Source organism: Lissotriton helveticus, chromosome 5_1 (assembly GCF_964261635.1).
Source record: "Lissotriton helveticus chromosome 5_1, aLisHel1.1, whole genome shotgun sequence".
NCBI lineage: Eukaryota > Metazoa > Chordata > Amphibia > Caudata > Salamandridae > Lissotriton > Lissotriton helveticus.
In genome coordinates, this window is record NC_136065.1 from 164,335,414 (window position 1) to 164,353,929 (window position 18,516).

At 41.0% G+C, this 18,516-nt stretch overlaps 1 protein-coding gene across 1 annotated transcript in view; it reads right to left on the bottom strand.

Moving 5' to 3' along the window:
- ADAMTSL2 (ADAMTS like 2) overlaps window positions 1-18,516 on the bottom strand; it is a 190,509-nt gene that overhangs the window by 103,589 nt on the left and 68,404 nt on the right. The window contains exons 6-10 of the mRNA XM_078641958.1: window positions 15,640-15,785; window positions 15,397-15,520; window positions 7,066-7,146; window positions 5,616-5,791; window positions 2,260-2,590 (exon numbers count right to left, since the gene is read on the bottom strand). Coding sequence (XP_078498084.1) covers window positions 2,260-2,590; window positions 5,616-5,791; window positions 7,066-7,146; window positions 15,397-15,520; window positions 15,640-15,785 — 858 coding nt within the window. The remainder of the gene's footprint in view (window positions 1-2,259; window positions 2,591-5,615; window positions 5,792-7,065; window positions 7,147-15,396; window positions 15,521-15,639; window positions 15,786-18,516) is intronic.

The window sequence follows — 18,516 nt, forward strand, 5'->3', positions numbered from 1 at the left end:
CCAAGGTGATTTTGACTTCAGGAATGCGATATATCATTTATTTTGCATTTCTTTGACACACTTTGATTTGCTGAAACCCCACACAAATACTTCATGATTTCTTGCAAAGAGGGTCCATTGTAATAGACACATGCTCTTTGTTAAATGGCAACTGATTACATGGTGGAGTCCTATTCCTTCTCTATTCTTACCCTTGTCTTTTTTCTTTAGATCTGTCATAGTTAATGTTGTGCTACCAAAGGAGGCTTTTTTTAGGTCTCGCCTACTGACAGCTTTACCTGTCTGTTGTCAAAAGACCTATTATATGTAGTGCCGGTAAGTAGAGCAAGCGTAGGGTTAGCCCATTGCGTATTGTTTCACTTTCTTGACAATACCATTTCCTTGCTTGTTATGCAATGCTTTTCCTTCCTCTTTATGTGTGTTTTTCCCTCCCCTGAATCACAATGGCTTTACAGTGTTTCTGATAGGATGATTTGCATCTTTCCACTGCTTTTAACCAAGGATCTATTTCTTCTTTACCTTTGATATTCAATTGGAATAAATGTGTTTTCCATCTCTCCCTTGAATGCTTGTTTTGTATTACATGTTTACCCTCTTTTCACTGTGTGGCTCTCTCTTACCACACTTCCTCCATTGCTTCACCACCCATGTCTGCTTTATTTTGAGTATTTTCTTTGATCTCTTTACCCCTCCATGGAAGTGTGTGTTTCATTGTTCTCTCACCTATCTCATCAGATGGCAAATCCTAGAAGTTCAGGGGTTATAAATGTGCCCAGGTTATCACAAATGTTTGCACCACCCCTGTCTGCATCATTGATTCTCTGAAGCCAATAATGACTGCAGTAAAACAAACATAGTATTTCACCTGCATGAATTCAATACATGGATGGATTGATCAAAATAAAACGCAACCAATAAGCAATTTTCTATACAATCCACGTCAATTAATTCTCAGGAAAATCCTTTTACAAACCATCAATGTTTTTCATGTTAATGTGGGTGTTAGTGATGGTCTGGTTGGACTACTGTAAAATAGTTTTCATATAGCGCTCAAAAGCTCACAGGTAAATCACAAATGCTACAATATTAGGCTGCCAAACTGTGCCTAAATGTTCAAAACAAGAGCACCTGAAAACACCCTTAAAAACTTTTCACTAGCTCTTAGAGTGTAAAGGATCAAGTTCAAAATCCTTTGCATCCTTCACATAAGCAATTGAAACAAGGAACCTGAATTATTGTGAATGTTGGCTCCTTGCTACATCCATTCCAGGGCTGTATAGTCACCATCTCTGCATCCGATTCAGCAACAATCTTTCAAGAGACAGACCATGGATCCCTAAGGCCATGTACTCTGGAAGTACATTAGATCGAGAACAGAAACTAGTCACCTCCAGGTGAAAACCACTGAAGGCTGAAGTCTTCTGGCTGGCATTCTACTGCTGATAAGAGCTACTGGGTAGGAGCAAATGTAATTGCATCTCTCCCTTCACTTTGCTGAAGAAGAGCAACATGGTCATCATGCACAAGATCAAAACACTTCTCATTTAGCCATGCTATAAATCTACGCTATACCAACCAAGCATAATAATGGTATGTTTAACCATAAGCTCCCTTATCTCTACACGCATATTCACTCAACTCCATCCTTAAACTCAGCTAATCCATGCTCAATTACTCTCGTCAAACACTTCATTCACAGGCCACAATCTTTCTAGCACAACAAGTTACATGCCACCCGCCCATCAAAATGTACTTCAAGGGATCTGATGCTCTGCAACAATGCAGACACAAAACAATATAACAGCGACAGCAAAAAAACAATACAGGAGAGAGGCTGCACACCCCGTATCTGGTTACATTCTAACAACCTTTTTTACTTTGTACTTTTATCATACACCAGGCTAATTGTCCTAGCTCTTTGTAGTGTCCGTGAGGTGCTATGTGGTGGCTTATAAAACTCAATAAAAAAGTCCATGAAATCGACTAAATAAAGGTAGATACTAGTTTGTTCGATGAATTTTCCACTCAGTCTTCCCTTGTTTCAGATGTACTGAAACTACTTTCTGTAGCAGGTTTTATTATTAAAAATCCCTTCCTTCTTACATAGCTTAAGCAACTAATTGATAAAGATGTGAGGTGAGGGACATGGACATTAGATACATCTGTGTTGAAGAGAAGAAAGACAGAAGCTCAAAACTTTACCTGAAACAAGTTGCTTAAAACACAGGGAGGAATCATAACGAGTGTACGTTAGGTTACCTTCAATAGTTTTGCTCTTTGGTCTTTCACAATCCAATCCATCAGGTCCCTCATACACCTCATTGGTTTCTGGGCCATTTTTCAGCTTGAGATCTTCCTTTGTCTCCTGTCCTCCAAACACCTGGTTCTGCAGATCTATCTGACCCTTGGGAAGCTTTCTGTGGAAGCTGGTGTTGTGTAAAGTAGGCTCCAGCATTCTTCCTTCAAACTCTCTGCTCTCTTCACTGTCAGGGAATGTGTAATAGACAGGCTGTATGAGCTTAGAGTGTGTCCTCCGGAGAAGTGTGTACTCAAAGGTGATAGAAGGGTTCCTTCCATTTTGATTCCACACCTAAAACAATATAAGTTTAAAGGTCTTGCATGAATTACCATATAACAGGAAGGGTGGACAGTCTAAGGTATCATTTTGAGATATAGGATATTATGGGTAATACGCGATACACTGATCACGTATAACATGCCTTTAGACGCATGATATTGCAAGACATACAAAACATCTGAAGACACACGACATTAAGGACTGCAGTCACAAAGCGCACAGTGATTCAGTAGCTGGTGGGTGACATATAGCACATCCAATAGCCAGGCACTGAAGCAACTCTAGTTTCTACTCAGAACGCAATAGAGTCATTTCATCTTAAAAAGGCTACCAACTTGACCATTCAATTATTATTAGCATCCTGTAGGGTATATTCAATGATTTCATGGGTTTGGCTCTATGTAACCTAAGAGGCAGTCCTTGCTAAGTTTGTTCAAAATTGAACTCCCTAGCTTTTAGCCCAAAAACTGTTTTCTAATGCCCACTGTTGGTGCTGGTATTCCATGTGCTGCACCTGCCTCACTGTTTTCAGTTGGGCGCATCCTGTTGAGCAGACTTTCTGGATTTGAGGAAGGCGTGACAGTTTTTGATCAAACAATACACCAAGGTTCTTGATTGTGGGTACCAGCTTTGGAAGCAGCTGAGATGGATAAGTCACAGGTCAAGTGTCCAGCAGAAGGATATGCCCCCGCAATATTGAGGTAGGAATATTGATGGCACCACATATCATATTGAGACCAAAATATCAGAAGGTAAGTAGAGATTTTCTATGCCTAACTCTACATATGTGAAAAATGGATGCCGTGGGAAACCACAGCCTGCGTGATGCACAGCTCAAGACAAAAGTGTCTCTAAGTATGTAAACAAACTTCAATTGTATTAAACAAGAGATTTACAAATTCTTTTCATGAATAGATACGTTTTTTCAAACAAAAATGTAGTACTTGACAAAATAAAAGAGTTAATGTCATTCCAAACTCTTCAAACTGTATTCATACCGATTTGAAACATCATTTGTTCATCACACACAAATGAGCGAAAAACAAATTGAAAACATCAGTCTGTGGACAGAGTGGAACTCTGTCAAGTCTTCATCAAGTGGATAATAAATCTCCGGACGTTTAGCAAGCCACCAAGATAGATGATTTTCCATGATTTTAGCAATGGCAGGTAGTTGTCTGATAGCATTTTAGGTTGCTTGAATCAAGCCCAGGTTTTTTAATTAAAGCTGTAATCATGTATTTTTTCACCACATCCTACACCACACCATAATTGAAGGAGGTAATGATGACTGTTGCACTGAATAATAAAGGGTGGGCAAGTAATCTTTTAGAAAGGATCAGCAGACGAGGATTGCCAGGTGAACCAGACAAAGGCTTTAAGGGGCACAAAAAGTAATTACATAACTTATTAGTAGTCACAGATAGCACATCATAAGAGGCAATGCATGAATGGTCAAACATAGCAGACATAGGACCAGATGTACAAAGCCATTTAGCATTTCTTAATGGGCAGAATCGCTATTTCGGCACGTTAAGAAACACTAAATAGCCATGGGCATGTAAAAGGGTCATTTGGAAATCGCAAAATGTGAATTGCAGCTAGTAGAAATCACATTTTGTGACACCCAAATTGGACATCGCAAATAGAGATTTCCTATGTACATATACAAAGCATTTCCTAAATGCAAATTGGGCATTTAAGAAATGCTATTACCATCAACTCAAATTAAATGGTAACCATGTTCAATTTAAAAAAGCACTCCAAAACGTGTTTTTTTAAAGTGCGTTCTTTACATGTGCACGATTTTTTTTAGGTTGAACGTTATCCTTTCTGTGGCATTTATTAATTTGCGATTTCCTATTAGAAGATCATAAATTAGGAAATCAAAACCATTCATACCTTTGGGCTTTTAAGTCCATAGGAACAAACGGTTTATTATTTCCTAAATAGCGATTTCTTAGTTGAGATTCCTACACTGTAGGAATCGCTATAAAAGAAACTTTATTTTTATACATACCACTATGCATTTTACCTAAAAAGCAATTTCTAAGGAGTCTCTATTTAGGAAAAGCAAAAAACGTATTTCATACATCTGGCCTTTGTGACAGAGGATGCCGAGTACCATGCACAGCACATAGTACCAGAAACAGCACTGAAAGCTACGAACAACACACGTTAAGAAAGACAGCATCATGAGTGAAAGGTAGCACACAGAAGGTCACTAAGAGCATACTTGATGGTGTAGGTATTACAGGCAGAATACATTTAAAAAAAAAGGCACAGCAAGGGCCAATAAAAGGCATCTCCAAACATACAGGGATTGGGAGACAAGTGAAGTAAACTGAAAGATGAAAGGCCTACCAATGCTACAACTAAAGAGATGACTTATTAATGGTCAAGACATTCAGTACCAAGAGTCACAGCAAGTACACTAAGATGCACATGGCATTAAATAGCTCAGGCACTACACCTGCAGACGCAGTGCCCCTGGGGCACACACATAGCACAGATTAAAATACTGAGCATGGAGAGTCCCATATTACTTACCTAAAGGCACAGAGCATGGAGAATCACTAAGTTCACTCCTCAAAATGTAAGGAATGGACACTCAAACATATAACATCTGTAGACACAACGTTTAAAGGCCCACATATAATGTATGACAACATAGGCATTATGGGTCACGGGTAGCACAAATAAAGACATTACAGTATGTATTACAAGCAGCACACCTAAGGAAAAGGCTATACTTCCTTCTGAACATAACTCACAGAAAGTGGCTCCAAAGGGGACATGGCTCCAGGTAGCCTATGCTTTAGTTACAATTTTGACAAAGGGGCCAATTTATTTTAAAATTACCCTTTATACATAATCAAGCTGCAGACATGAAACTGGTAATTTCACGAGCATGGAATGTTTCTTTATCCAAAACACTGACAGATCTCAGTAATTACCCACGTTAAGGGGAAGCAATATTTTAAAATATAATCTTTCCTTGTCCCATCAGAAGAGAAATTCCCTGCACAAAACATACCATTATGTTTAGTCCCTGATTTGTAGGTCCTTGGGCGACAATGTATTCAATGCCCGTCTCATACACGTCCATCGGCCTCCTGTACTTGAACACAGTGCCTGCCAGATTAAAGTTCTTCGGGCTATCGACCTTGTAATTCCCATTGAAAAAGAAGTAGCCAGACTCATCTGCAACCGCTTCAGATATAAGTAAAAAGGAGAATTAATACAATTCAAAGTCCTTTCTCAACAAACTATCCCCTCCCTTGAATTGTTTGTGCTAAGACAAAAATTCAACACTATTTTCTTGATCACAAACAGCTCACAGGTGTTTTTGTTCAGAATATTTAAGTAGATCAGCATGTATTTCTATTGTCAGTCATTTACATCAGCCATTTGTTTATTAAGGGGAAGCAAAAACAATGTGTTAAAATATTTAGAGAAAAAATTGCAACTTTCCCGGAATTTACAACACATAAGAAACACACTTGGTAAGGACATTGAGTTTTAATATAAAAAGTTTGATTTGAGCAAAATTCAGGGCCTGATTCACAAAGGACCACACTTGCGGGGAAGTCTCTATCTTAGAGAGTATTCTTTGCAATGAGAAATTGTATTCCAAAGAATCCTCCCTGAGTGCGTAGACTCCCCCACAACTACGGGGCCTCCATGATGAGTGCAGAGGCTCCCCCACGGCTACTGGGCCTCTGCGACGAGTGGGGAGACTTCCCCACGACTACGGGGACTCCGTGATGAGTGCAGATACTCCCCCGCGACTACGGGACTCCGTGACGAGTGCGCAGGCTCCTCCATGTCAACGGGGCCTCCACGATTAGTGCAGAGGCCATCTGTGAATCAGGCCCTCAGCATTTGCTTTTTGCCTTTGTAGTGGTCACAATTTAGCATTAGAGACAAACCCTTTTTGAAAGGCACGCTGTGCACATAATGTTTCAATTTAAAAATGCTGACTGAGATCCTGTGCATTAAATCTTGTGAAGATCAACCTGCCAACCAAGGCTAAAAATGGACAACTTCTAGATAATATGGCTTATCTTTTTTCTGTTCCCATATTAAGGACTTTGACAGAGGTAATAAAAAGACATAAAGGATTCACATGTGGAAGCCCCCTGAGGTAGTGCAGTTATGCACTGAACTCCCTACAGGCAGTGATGCAGAAACGTCCAACAAGTGTAGGGGGGCCCCTCTAGAAATGTGTCAGTCAATACTGCAACATTTTATATGGGAGGAAAGCTGCCCAGAGCAGACAACTTTGGCTTCAGTGTTCCCTCCACTTACCCGCACCCTCCACCCACCCCAGCCACTGTTGGTCCTATAACGTGGACTTCACAAGGACTCAGGACTCTTAAGGTTATCACCATTTACTTAATTCAAGGAAATGGCTTCAGACTGGCATGCTCTTACAAAAATCATCTAATATCAAGATTTTTAACTGTTATAAAGGATGCACGTACCCAACACATCTGCCGATTTTTTCCTTTCTACTATCTGGATACCTCGTGCTCCAGCAGGAATGTGTGTGACCAGAGAATAGCCTAAGAAAAACTATATATTAATAAAATGAAAACAAAATATGAATATAAAGTAAAACACGCTTACCTTCAATAATGGTATAGCTATGTACTAAGTAAATTTTGTTCAGGGCTTTTACTCAATCATTTATAGAGAAGCCACATTTGGTCACACTACAAAATTGTAGGATCATGTTAAAAAAAGAACATTTTTAGTCATACGAATTCACAATACAATAAAGTTATAGTAGAAGTGAAAGGAATCAAACGTCATCGATATGGATGAAGAATGATGATATTTGAAGATACAAAGTAGAAATGTAATACTGCATATGAAAGACGAGAGACAAAGGTATCTGTAAGTGGGACTGTGTGTGCGCTTATTACAATACCATCAACCAAACTTGAAATGATAAACAACAGTAACAAGAGGGGTGGAAGGGTGAAGATAACAAAGTTTAGAAATTCAAAAGCTGCAATAGCATTGAAGAGAAGGCTCAAAACAAGATCTATATACCAAGGATAAAAAAGGTGAAACTGGGAAAATGTTAATGAGAAGAGAAAAAAGGATCACGTGATAGACTCGTGAACAGGAAGCCAGAGAAATATCACAAAAGAGGAAAGTCAAGAAGTTCAAACAGTAGTCACGAACATTGTTTAAGAAGTAACAAAATATATGGTAAAGGCAACACAATGGTTTGGATGGAATGAGGTATCCTTTGACATGCTGCTATTGTAGTAGGGTCTTTTACAAGAGATTTTTGATGCCAAGAGCAGAGTTGTTTGAGCTGCTTATCAACAGAAGTCATCTTAGTTGTTTTCAGTAACAACAGCAATTGTGGAGTAAGCCTCATACTGATGACAGTGATGTAGCAAATCGCCTTACATGTCATATTAAACTGAAGAACCATTGATAAAGCTAACTGTACAACTTTCCTCACTATCCTGCAAGCATGTATAGAGTCAATCATTATATTAAACTACGAGACAGTTAAAGCTAATCTTAGAAATGCTAGAAGACTGGTTTATAGGTTTAAGAAATTACACATGCCCCGTTGGCCATCAGTGATGGAACCTAGGCAACAGTGACTGAAATAATATTTCATGACTTGACTATAGATGCAATACACATTCCACTAAGGGCAATGTTCCATTAATACACAACTCTTGTGCGTGCCTGAAAGAAATTAGCTCAGTGTTTCTATAATTAAATATATTAGACCACTAATATGAGATATTTTGTTAGCGCACCGAAGAAAATATTATTACTTGAATTGTAAGCTAGGAAGGATCCCGTTTTATATTTAAGGGCTTGGGTCAAAGTACCTAATAACGTACTCAGCATGAAACGTGTGCAATGCTTGTTATGCAGGACTGGAGGCCATAGGAGTGAAACCCAGATGAGGTACAAGACCTGGTTCCGAATTTCCTGTAGATGGTATTTCCATCATCCATTCCAGCACATTCCCCTCCTGTGCCAAGGCTGCAGGGAGCAATAAGGACATTCAACCTGTTGCTGCTATCTTTTGATTTCTACTTGGAACACAACAGAGTCATTTCATCTTGAAGAAGCTACCAAGATCAACTCGCTATTCAATTATTGTAGCCTTCTGCAGGTTATAATCTCATGACCTTGGGGCTTTGAAAAGTCTGTTTAGAACTCAAAGACAGCCCTTGCTAATTAAGTTTAACAATGACTTTATCTACGTATCTAAGTGAAAAGGCAGATGCTTTGCAGTAACCACTGTTTATCAGCAAGACCATCCATCCTGATAGCTCCCTAGCTGTTTCACTGAAAGAAGTTTTCTAATGCCCACTGTTGATGCTTGTATTCCATGTACTAAATCTGCTAATGAAATAGTACTGGAATATAAACGTTTGCACAATTTCAGAGGCTCTATTCTTGTAAACTACAGCTCTTATTTCATAACCAACACATTTATAATGCCTGTTATAGTTATATTTAATAAATCACCTTGGAAACTATATGTGTTGTTTGTAGTTAGGGCCAGATTCTTAAGCTTTCTTAAAAACTGCATTCTATCTTATTCTGAGGAATACTGGATTACATTGACATTTGACATGATGTAGTGTTAGTTGACCAATTTTTGGGAACAGTGAAACACAGACAACCATGTAGTGGTTGATTTTTTGCGTGCTTTGCAGGCTATCTAGGTTTATTTGTAATACGTTCTCACAGTATTACCTTATAGTTACTTGAATTATATTAAAAGAATACTGTTCACCCATCTTGTAGATGTGATTTGCAATTTTAATAGTTCTATAAAATCCTACAGAACACCTCATAATTTCATTCAAAGGAGAAGACATAAAAGATGGTATTATACAATTTCGACAGCCAGGCTGCTGATGTTGGGTTCTGACAAAGAAAGTTATCTTCCATTAAGAATAGCAAGGCTGGCCAGCTAGGTAGACTTTTTTAGGTTCTTAGAAGAGGTGAAGAAAATAGAAGTACTGTGTCTGCTTGACTGTTGGAAAATGGCCCTCTGTGAAGGGTCACCCTAAAATGTTTTGCCTTCCTACCCACCTTTTTCCCGTCTCTGTTTCGTTGGCTTTAGAACTCTGGGCTCTCTCCCTCTTCGCTCCCTAAAACATGGTTACATTTGATACATCCACATTTGGGATGTTTAATTCTCACCTGGAAGTCCCTAGTAAAGTCCACTACATGTGCACAGGGCCTGTAAATGAAATGCTACTAGTGGGATGAAGCACTGCTTGTGCCACCCACTTAAGTAGCACTCTAAATATGTTTCAGGCATAACACTGCAGAGCCTGTATGTGCTGTTTACACTTCCATGTCGATCTGGCAAGTTAAACAGATTGCCAGGCCTTAACCCATCCCTTTTTATACATATAAGTCACCCCTAAAGGTCGGCCCTACACATAATCCAGAATCTTTATGTGGAAACTTAACTCCTTCTAGGTAGTAGAGTCAAGGAGTTCAGGCTTACTTAAGCAGGCTGTAGGGTTAGAATGCAGCATGACAAAGTAAATAATACACAATAAAGCCAATGTTTAGCCAGTGTTACATCTAGAGCTATGAGAGGTTGAGAGGCTTGTGGCCAGTCCCTAACCAGTGCCCCATCTCCCAGAATGTCTTCTGCCCCCAACCTTCTAATCACATTGACCCAGATAACATTGCCCTTTCTCCCTACCTGACAACGTCCCTATGCACCCAACCATTCCCCCCACTGTAGCATATTCTAGTGGCGTAACACAAAATAATGGGGGTCCCAGGGGAATGTGAAGAGGGGGCCCTGAATCTCCCATATCTCAGGGATATTCATTGGCCTTTGGCTGAAAGGGGACCCTTCTTATTGGTTAGGGAGTCCTTGAAGGCCTGACAGAATTTTTAGTGCTAACCAGGATGACCATAAGGAAACCTAACTTTGGGAGCCAAAATCGTGGAATAGGCTTTTTGAGGTAATACCTTTCTAGGGTCTAGAATTTAATAATGTGGTATGCTCTTCTAGTAGCTGGAATCTAGTATTCGGACATGGTCTGTTTGCAATAAATTGTTAGAAGCATGCACTATGTTTTTCAGGACATCAAGTGGTTATTTTACGTTTAACCTTCACCTTACCTGAAATCCTTACTAACAGATATCTTCGTATGCTTGTGTCAAATACAAAGGAGTTTGTTTCATCTTCAATGAATGGCTGATATATTTATAAATATATATATGACCTACTGGCAGTCACCAGTAGGTAGTTATAGTTAGGATGTAGTTTCCTTAGCAAAAGAGTTTTTTGTTTTGCCAATAACATTGGCGCTGTTTGATTAATCCTCATGAAAACTAGTTTGTCACTCAATTCAGCTGCTGTCTTGAAAGTTTCAGGGTGATTCGTCAAGTGGGGGCTGAGAAAATGGGGGGGGGGATCCCAAAACACATTTTTCCCATGTTAATTTCCATAGGAACTTTGGACAAGGCTACAGCCCAAACTGCTGAAAGGAATGACACCAAAATTGGTAGAAATGTAGATGTTGGTTCAGGAAAGTGCCTTTATATGATTTGGTGTAATCAGTTCAGTGGTTGTGGAGTTATTTAAAGAAATTTCCAGTTGTATAGCACTGCTTATGACCTTACATAATACATACCTCATGACATGGTCAGTGGCATCACTGATGACATCTCTAATGACATAAATGGTTACATCATCTACAGAACCACTCACACACTCACTCACATCTCATACAACCTCATATATGCCCACTCACACACCCATACAACCACTCACATAACCATTCACTGGCCCATTTAAACACTCACACACCCACAAAACATCCATACAAGCCCTTATACACACCCGCACACTCACCCATTCAGCCATGCACACAGACACTCACTCTCCAATACAACCACTAACACACCTACTCACTTAGCCAAACACACACTCAAACAGCCACTCACTCACCCATACAGCCACTTACACACCCAGCCACTTGCTCATACAGCCATTCAGACACCCACCCACTCACCCACCCATTCAGCCACTACACACCCAGTTACCCATACGTAGTGCCACTCACACCTCCACTCACTCACCCATACAGTCACTGACACTCCCACTCACTCACCAATACAGGCACTCGCATAGCATCTCACTCACTCCCACAGCTACTCACACCCCCACTTATACACCCATATAGTCACTCACACACCTGTACACACAAGGATATATACAATCACTCAGCCACTCCCTTAATATATGTTAGAATATGTTAGGAGGAATTGCTGTTATTTACAAAAGAGAGTTCTCTTGTAAATGGGAAGATCTCGACTTCCCTGACTGTGAGGCGGGCCTGTTTAAATTAACTCTTTCCCCCCAATTTACTTTAACAGGCATCCTGATTTACCGTCCACCTGGATCAGTGAGCGGTTGGGCTACTGCACTTCCCGAACTCATTGCTCCTTTACTAGCACAATCTACTAATTTTACCATTGTTGGAGATTTAAATATTCATTTTAATTCTGTCTCGTGTGCTATTGCTCAACGTCTCTTACAAGATCTTGAAGCTCTTGACCTGCATCTCTACAATTCCGACCCTACTCATAAGGCCGGTAACCTTTTAGACCCTATTATTTCCAATCTGACAACCATTTCCTATCAATCCTCTACCCCTGTTCTTTGGTCAGATCACTTTTTAGTTAAGTTTTCTGTTAAAATATGTATAGCTGACATCTCCAGGCCAGACCTTACTCACAAAACTAGTAGGAACTGGAAACGTCTAGACCTTGACAGATTTAACTCTTCTCTGGCCAACTCCATCCCGTCAGGTTCTAATATAACGATTAAAGAGCTACCCATAATTACATCATGGTTAACTACAGCCTTGGACTCCTGCTTACCTACCCAAAAAAATAAAACTCAAATTCACCACCCCCCGGCGCCCTGGTTTAATGACTCTTTACGCCTGGTAAAATCCAATTGTAAGAAACTTGAACGTATTTGGCGTGCAAAGTATAACCCCGAGCACAAAGCTAATTACAGATCCGCTCTTAAAACCTACCATGCGGCATGTGACACTGCTAGAGCTAATTTTGCTAATAACACCATACTCACGGCCCAAAACAGGCCCAAGGCCCTGTTTAAAATTGTCAAGGAGCTCTCTGGTGCTTCCTCAGTCCCGAAAGACCCATGCTTAGACACTGCACAGTGCAATGCTCTAGCTAACTTTTTCCGGGAAAAGATAGACAGAATTTATGCCATTTTTAATTCCACTTCTGTTACTCCTACCCATGTCGCGCCTCTGGTTACTCCTCCCTGTTCCTTGCCTACCACTCCCCCATTGCTTTCCTGGGATCCTATTTCCCCGGCGCTTTTTAAAAAATATCTTCAGGACATCAAATCTGGTTCTCCCCTTGACCCCTTCCCCCCTCAAGTTCTGGGTTCCCTTGACCCAGCTCCTCTCCACATTATTTTGGATGTCCTCAACGCCTCATTGGTAGAAGCGACTGTTCCGAATGAATGGAAGCACGCAATGGTGGTACCATTATTAAAGAAGGCCAATGCTGATCCGAACAATCCTTCCAACTTTCGCCCTATTTCTTTGCTTTCCTGTTTCTCCAAGATTTTGGAGAAACATGTCAATTCCTTACTTAGTTCTTTTGTTGAGTCCTCCAATTTTCTCCATGGATCCCAGTCCGGTTTCAGGGCTGGTTTCTCCACCGAAACTACTCTCCTTGGCGTGTCAGAAACCATCAGGCGCCAAGTGGATAAGGGTGAGACGGTGGCACTCATCTTGCTTGATTTGAGTGCCGCTTTTGACACCGTCTCCCATTCCATCTTATTATCCACCTTGGAGGCAGTTGGTGTTGGTGGTACCGCCCTGGCCTGGATTGCTAACTTTTTGTCTGATCGCACGTTTCAGGTTTTTTCTTCTACCTCTGTATCTTCCACCCTTCCTTCTCCTCACGGTGTTCCCCAGGGCTCTATCCTCAGTCCCCTCTTCTTTAATCTGTACGTAAGGCCTCTTGCGTTCTTGGCCGAACAGGCTGGTCTAACAATTTACTCCTACGCTGATGACACACAGGTCATCTACTCACTTTCCACTAACAAAAACCTCCCCTCCTCCTCTCTTCAAACTGGATTAAAGCATATATCGGACTGGATGTTGAAGCACAAACTAAAGCTCAACGGGGACAAAACAGAGCTGCTTCTGTTTGGACCCGACACCTCTCTTTGGGGCCCTCACCATTGGCCTCCGGAGATGGGTCCTCTACCTATTCCATCAGTGTCTGCGCGCAACCTCGGTGTGATCTTCGATAACCAACTCACTTTCAAACATCATGTTGTGAAAGTTGCGGCCACCTGTACTACCATCATCAGGTGGCTGAGGAAGATCACTTGGATGCTGCCTACAGACACTTTGAGGACCGTGGTCCAGGCCCTTGTCATCTCACGCCTGGACTATGGGAACATCCTGCTCTTAGGTGCTGCCAAAGAGGTTACCAGGAAATATCAAGTGGTTCAAAATATGGCAGTCCGTCTGATTTGCCAACTTCCCGCAAGATCATCGGTCACTCATCACAGGCGCAACCTGCATTGGCTGCGCATTGAAAGCAGAGTGCACTTTAAAGCACTCTGCTACATGCATAAAATCATGACTGATAGAGCCCCGTGCTATCTTGCTGCCTTAGTCCAACAATATGTTCCCCCCCGTACACTCAGGTCCTCGTCACAAAACAAATTTAAAATTCCACGCATTAACAGAGCCAAAATGGGTGGCCGCTCGTTTGCCCTGTTGGCCCCATCCTTATGGAATTCTCTCCCTCAACCCTTGCGCACGGAATCGTGCTTTCTGAAATTCCGTAAAGGAATAAAAACATGGCTTTTTAACAATTAATGTCCCTCCCTCTTTTCACCGATTAGTTTGCTTTAGCGCCGGGAAACCTCCGGGTAGCTGTGCGCTTAATAAATGTAATAATAAATAAATAAATAAATAAATAAATAGAAGTAGTATCACTCTGTAGTAGTGCACCTAGTATACTAATTTAACTTTTGAAGTTGGTTAATAAACATGTTTAACACTGATATTCTCTTAAATACACTTATACTCATTTGATGATGTCATCAGTAATGTCACTGACTATGTCATGAGTGATGTAATATAGGAGGTTATAAGCAGTGCTTTGCGGGACTTAAGTTATAGTTAGCTCAGGTAACTATAACTGCTGATTTTCACTGGTTTTGTATGAGTGAAATCTTAGTCTAACTATAATGTCCTTGTAACCTCTGTTTTTTCAGTGGATTTCTAAGGTTTTTCTAATTCTATTTCCTAACTATAAAACCCAGGGTATTTGTTTCTTTAAGTGAATATATATATATATATATCCAGAAATAAAGTTTGCCACTTATTTGGGAGAGCCACACACAGGTAGGTTCAAATTTCCGTTTATTCCAAGGTTGCAGCAAGTTGAAAGGCAATTTTACAAAGAAGTGTTCAGCCTTATATATATATATATATATATATATATATATATATATATATATATATACATATACATATATATATATATCTATATATATATATATAGATATATATATATCTCTGTGTGTGTGTGTATGTCTGTTTGTGTGTATGCGTGTGTTGTGCGCTGATATCAAACCACCAGTACAAGTAATTTTTGAACAGCCAACTTCATGTAAATTAAGGGAAAATTCTAACATGACACTAGCACCGAAGGAATAGTTTGATCGCCAGTGGCACATTACACATGCTTGCTTAAAGCCAGTAATTTAAAATTCTTACCAAGATGTGAAGCCCCCTTCCTGTAGTTGCCTGTCACGTGAATACAGCTACTGCCATCACCCTGGCAAACACCACACTTATCTAGTGTATGGGTGGAGAAGAGAATGCCGTCACATCCAATTGGCTGATGAGAGGAAAATAAAGAGATGGAAAATACACATTGTTGGTATACCGACAAGTGATACATCATCTGAAATGTTTGAGACGCTACTGCTAAAGTTTTTAGTGTAGTGTTTCAACAACCTCACATTTTCCAGACACGCAAATGCCGCGGAAGTCGCTGTACTTGCAAGATGTCCCATCGCGGGCCGGAACCATCAGCTGTCGCTGGCCATCCACAGTGGTGCAGTGGAGGTCACAAGGCTTGCTGGAGATATGCACATAATCATCTAGTGAAAAAAGGCCACAACAATGCTTTGTTATTCTTGGTGTCATTTCACTGAAAAGGGCCATACGTGCTTCAGAATTTTTAATGCTGAGATTAACAATAATGCTTTATTAAAGAATTACAGAGTGGGCCACAATATAAGGAAAACGACAGAGAATAGAAATCCACATGAGTAAATCGATTCACAATTAAAATTGCAACCTATAAAAGGTTTGTGGGTGTGAATAAAAATAGCTTAATCAATATGTATCAATAATAAAGGTTATGAAAATTAATATTCTAAAGAACAATAAACTTGTAGACCATATCATTTTATATTTTTTGCTGTTGAAAGAAGAAATAAAAAGGGTAGAGAGGAAGAGAGAGAGAGGAAAGAATAGCCTATCGCAAAGGGGAGGAAAACAGGGATTATAAATGTATCTTTGTCATGATCATTAGAAGCAGAACTAAAATGAATATGGAGGGTCAAACAATCCATGTAAATCAGGCGGGTTATTCTGTCCTCTAGATAGAAAGGTTGAAGAGGGCAACTATAGTAAATCTCGTTTGCTTAGTTGTTGTGTGGAGTAAACATTGGCACATTCTCATCTGTGATGATGACAGATCCAACTAGACATGCTATTATGCAATGGAATTACTATTACTGTATCAACTCGTTTTTCCATTATAACAGAATTGTTCCATATTGGAGAGGAACCGCCCAGGAAGAGGTGAAGTTTATCGAAGAGAAGTGAAACTGAACAAATATCGGTGAGTTTGAAATATACTAGTAACCAGAATCGGCAGACTGGAGGACAATCAAACAATATGTGAAAATGGCCTGATTCTCTTCTTTACATTATACTGCATCATGAATAGCAAAATTGGGTGCCAGACCTGGAACTGTCTCAAGCCAGAAATGAACAACAACATGAAAGGGAAATCAATAGATGCCACAGAAAGGATGGCAGAATTGCCAATGGTAGGGTGTAACCCTGGGAGGAGCTTGCATAGTGGCACTCCACGGAAGTTCACGAAGTTACTGGAAAACTCTGTGAAATTCTGTGGATTTCCTTGGCCAGGCTGAGGCAGTCATTGCACCTCCCTTGTCCTCACCGCACCCTTCGCCCCTGCTAAACCCCTACCCTCCACTCCCGCTAAACCAACGGCACGCGACCCCCGCAGCCCCTAATCCCGCAAAACCCCCGGCCCTCTGGTTCAATTGAACCGGAGCAGCTGAAGCCGAGTGGAGCAGGAGCAGGACACCGATTTGGGAGGAAGGTAAGTCTCCCAGCAGCACCAGTAAACTCCACTCTGTTGCGATTGCTGAGTTTTGGAAAACTTCGCACTCGAAACATAGTGCAGAGTTCTAAAACTCCGCAAACTTCGCTGGCGGAGCAGAGTTAACCACCCAGCCTTAGTAGGGAGACGACTGAGTGAGTAAGAGGATCAATGGCTCAGCGTAGAGAAGTAAAAGGAAAAGAGCAACTAAAACAATATACACACATCAAATATTATAGAGGCAAACTCGGAGTGTAAAGTGATAAGAAAAGGAGTTGCATGTTCTTCTCATGTACGATGGAGGGCAGTCAGACCCTCCAGGAATCGGCACTTCTGTAGAAATCGTGCTGCATTTTTACAAAAGCCGCTATATTATATACTGGGGGGTCTGGTTAGTGACTAAGCTCCGTGATCGACTTCCTGGAGTGCAGTCTGGACCTATGCATTGTCCACTAGAATGCACTTACCCGCTCTACGGGACGGGCGATTAGTGCTCGCTAGAAACAAAGAGACACCTTTGACTGACAGAGGGAGGTGTGATCGCTGTAAGTGAAGTCATTAGGGCTGACCCTGAAAGAATGGATTACTGAAAGAGAAACGCATGTGCGTGCATCAGCAAAGCGCCTGGGCATATAGAAGCTCCCTGGCTACGTGAGCTCTGGCATGCATCGGATGGCGGCTGACGGTAGTGGCAGGCAGTGAGAGTGAGGGTCAGAGTGAGGGTCAGAGTGAGGGTCAGGGTCAGGGTCAGGGTCTCTCTCTCTCTCTCTCTCTCTCTCTCTCTCTCCCGCTCCTCTCTCTCTCTCTCTCTCACTCTCTCTCTCTCTCTCTCTCTCTCTCGGCGCTCCTCTCTCTCTCTCTCTCTCTCTCTCTCTCTCACTCTCTCTCTCTCTCTCTCTCTCTCGGCGCTCCTCTCTCTCTCTCGGCGCTCCTCTCTCTCTCTCTCTCTCTCTCTCTCTCGGCGCTCCTCTCTCTCTCTCTCTCTCTCTCTCGGCACTCCTCTGTGTGTGGGCACCCATCCTCTGTTGGCTCTATGCTCTTTCACTCTACCACTTACTGACAGCGTCTGTGTCCAGTCCAATTTCTCCTGCCCTCTCTTTCCTTCCCATACTTTGCCTTTTATGGACTACGTTTATTCGAAATGTTCTAGTTCCTGGCCTACTCAATACCCTTGTAGATCTTTTATGTTTTTTACAAACCTGCCCTGCTCACTTATTTGTGAAAGGACACTACATGCTCTGAAAAATGCCAACTTTTAAGTGTATATTATAATTGTGCTTCTGTCTGACAGTTAACGATGAATGATTTATATTTAATTACATTGTTAATGTTTGTATTCATACAATTTATAGTAGGTTCTCATTTCTCTTGTTCTCCTGTTCATGGGAATTGTCCGTGCTGAATAGATGCAAACACACATTATTCAGGAAGGAGACTCACGACCGTTAAAGCCCAATGTGACTTTATTTCAG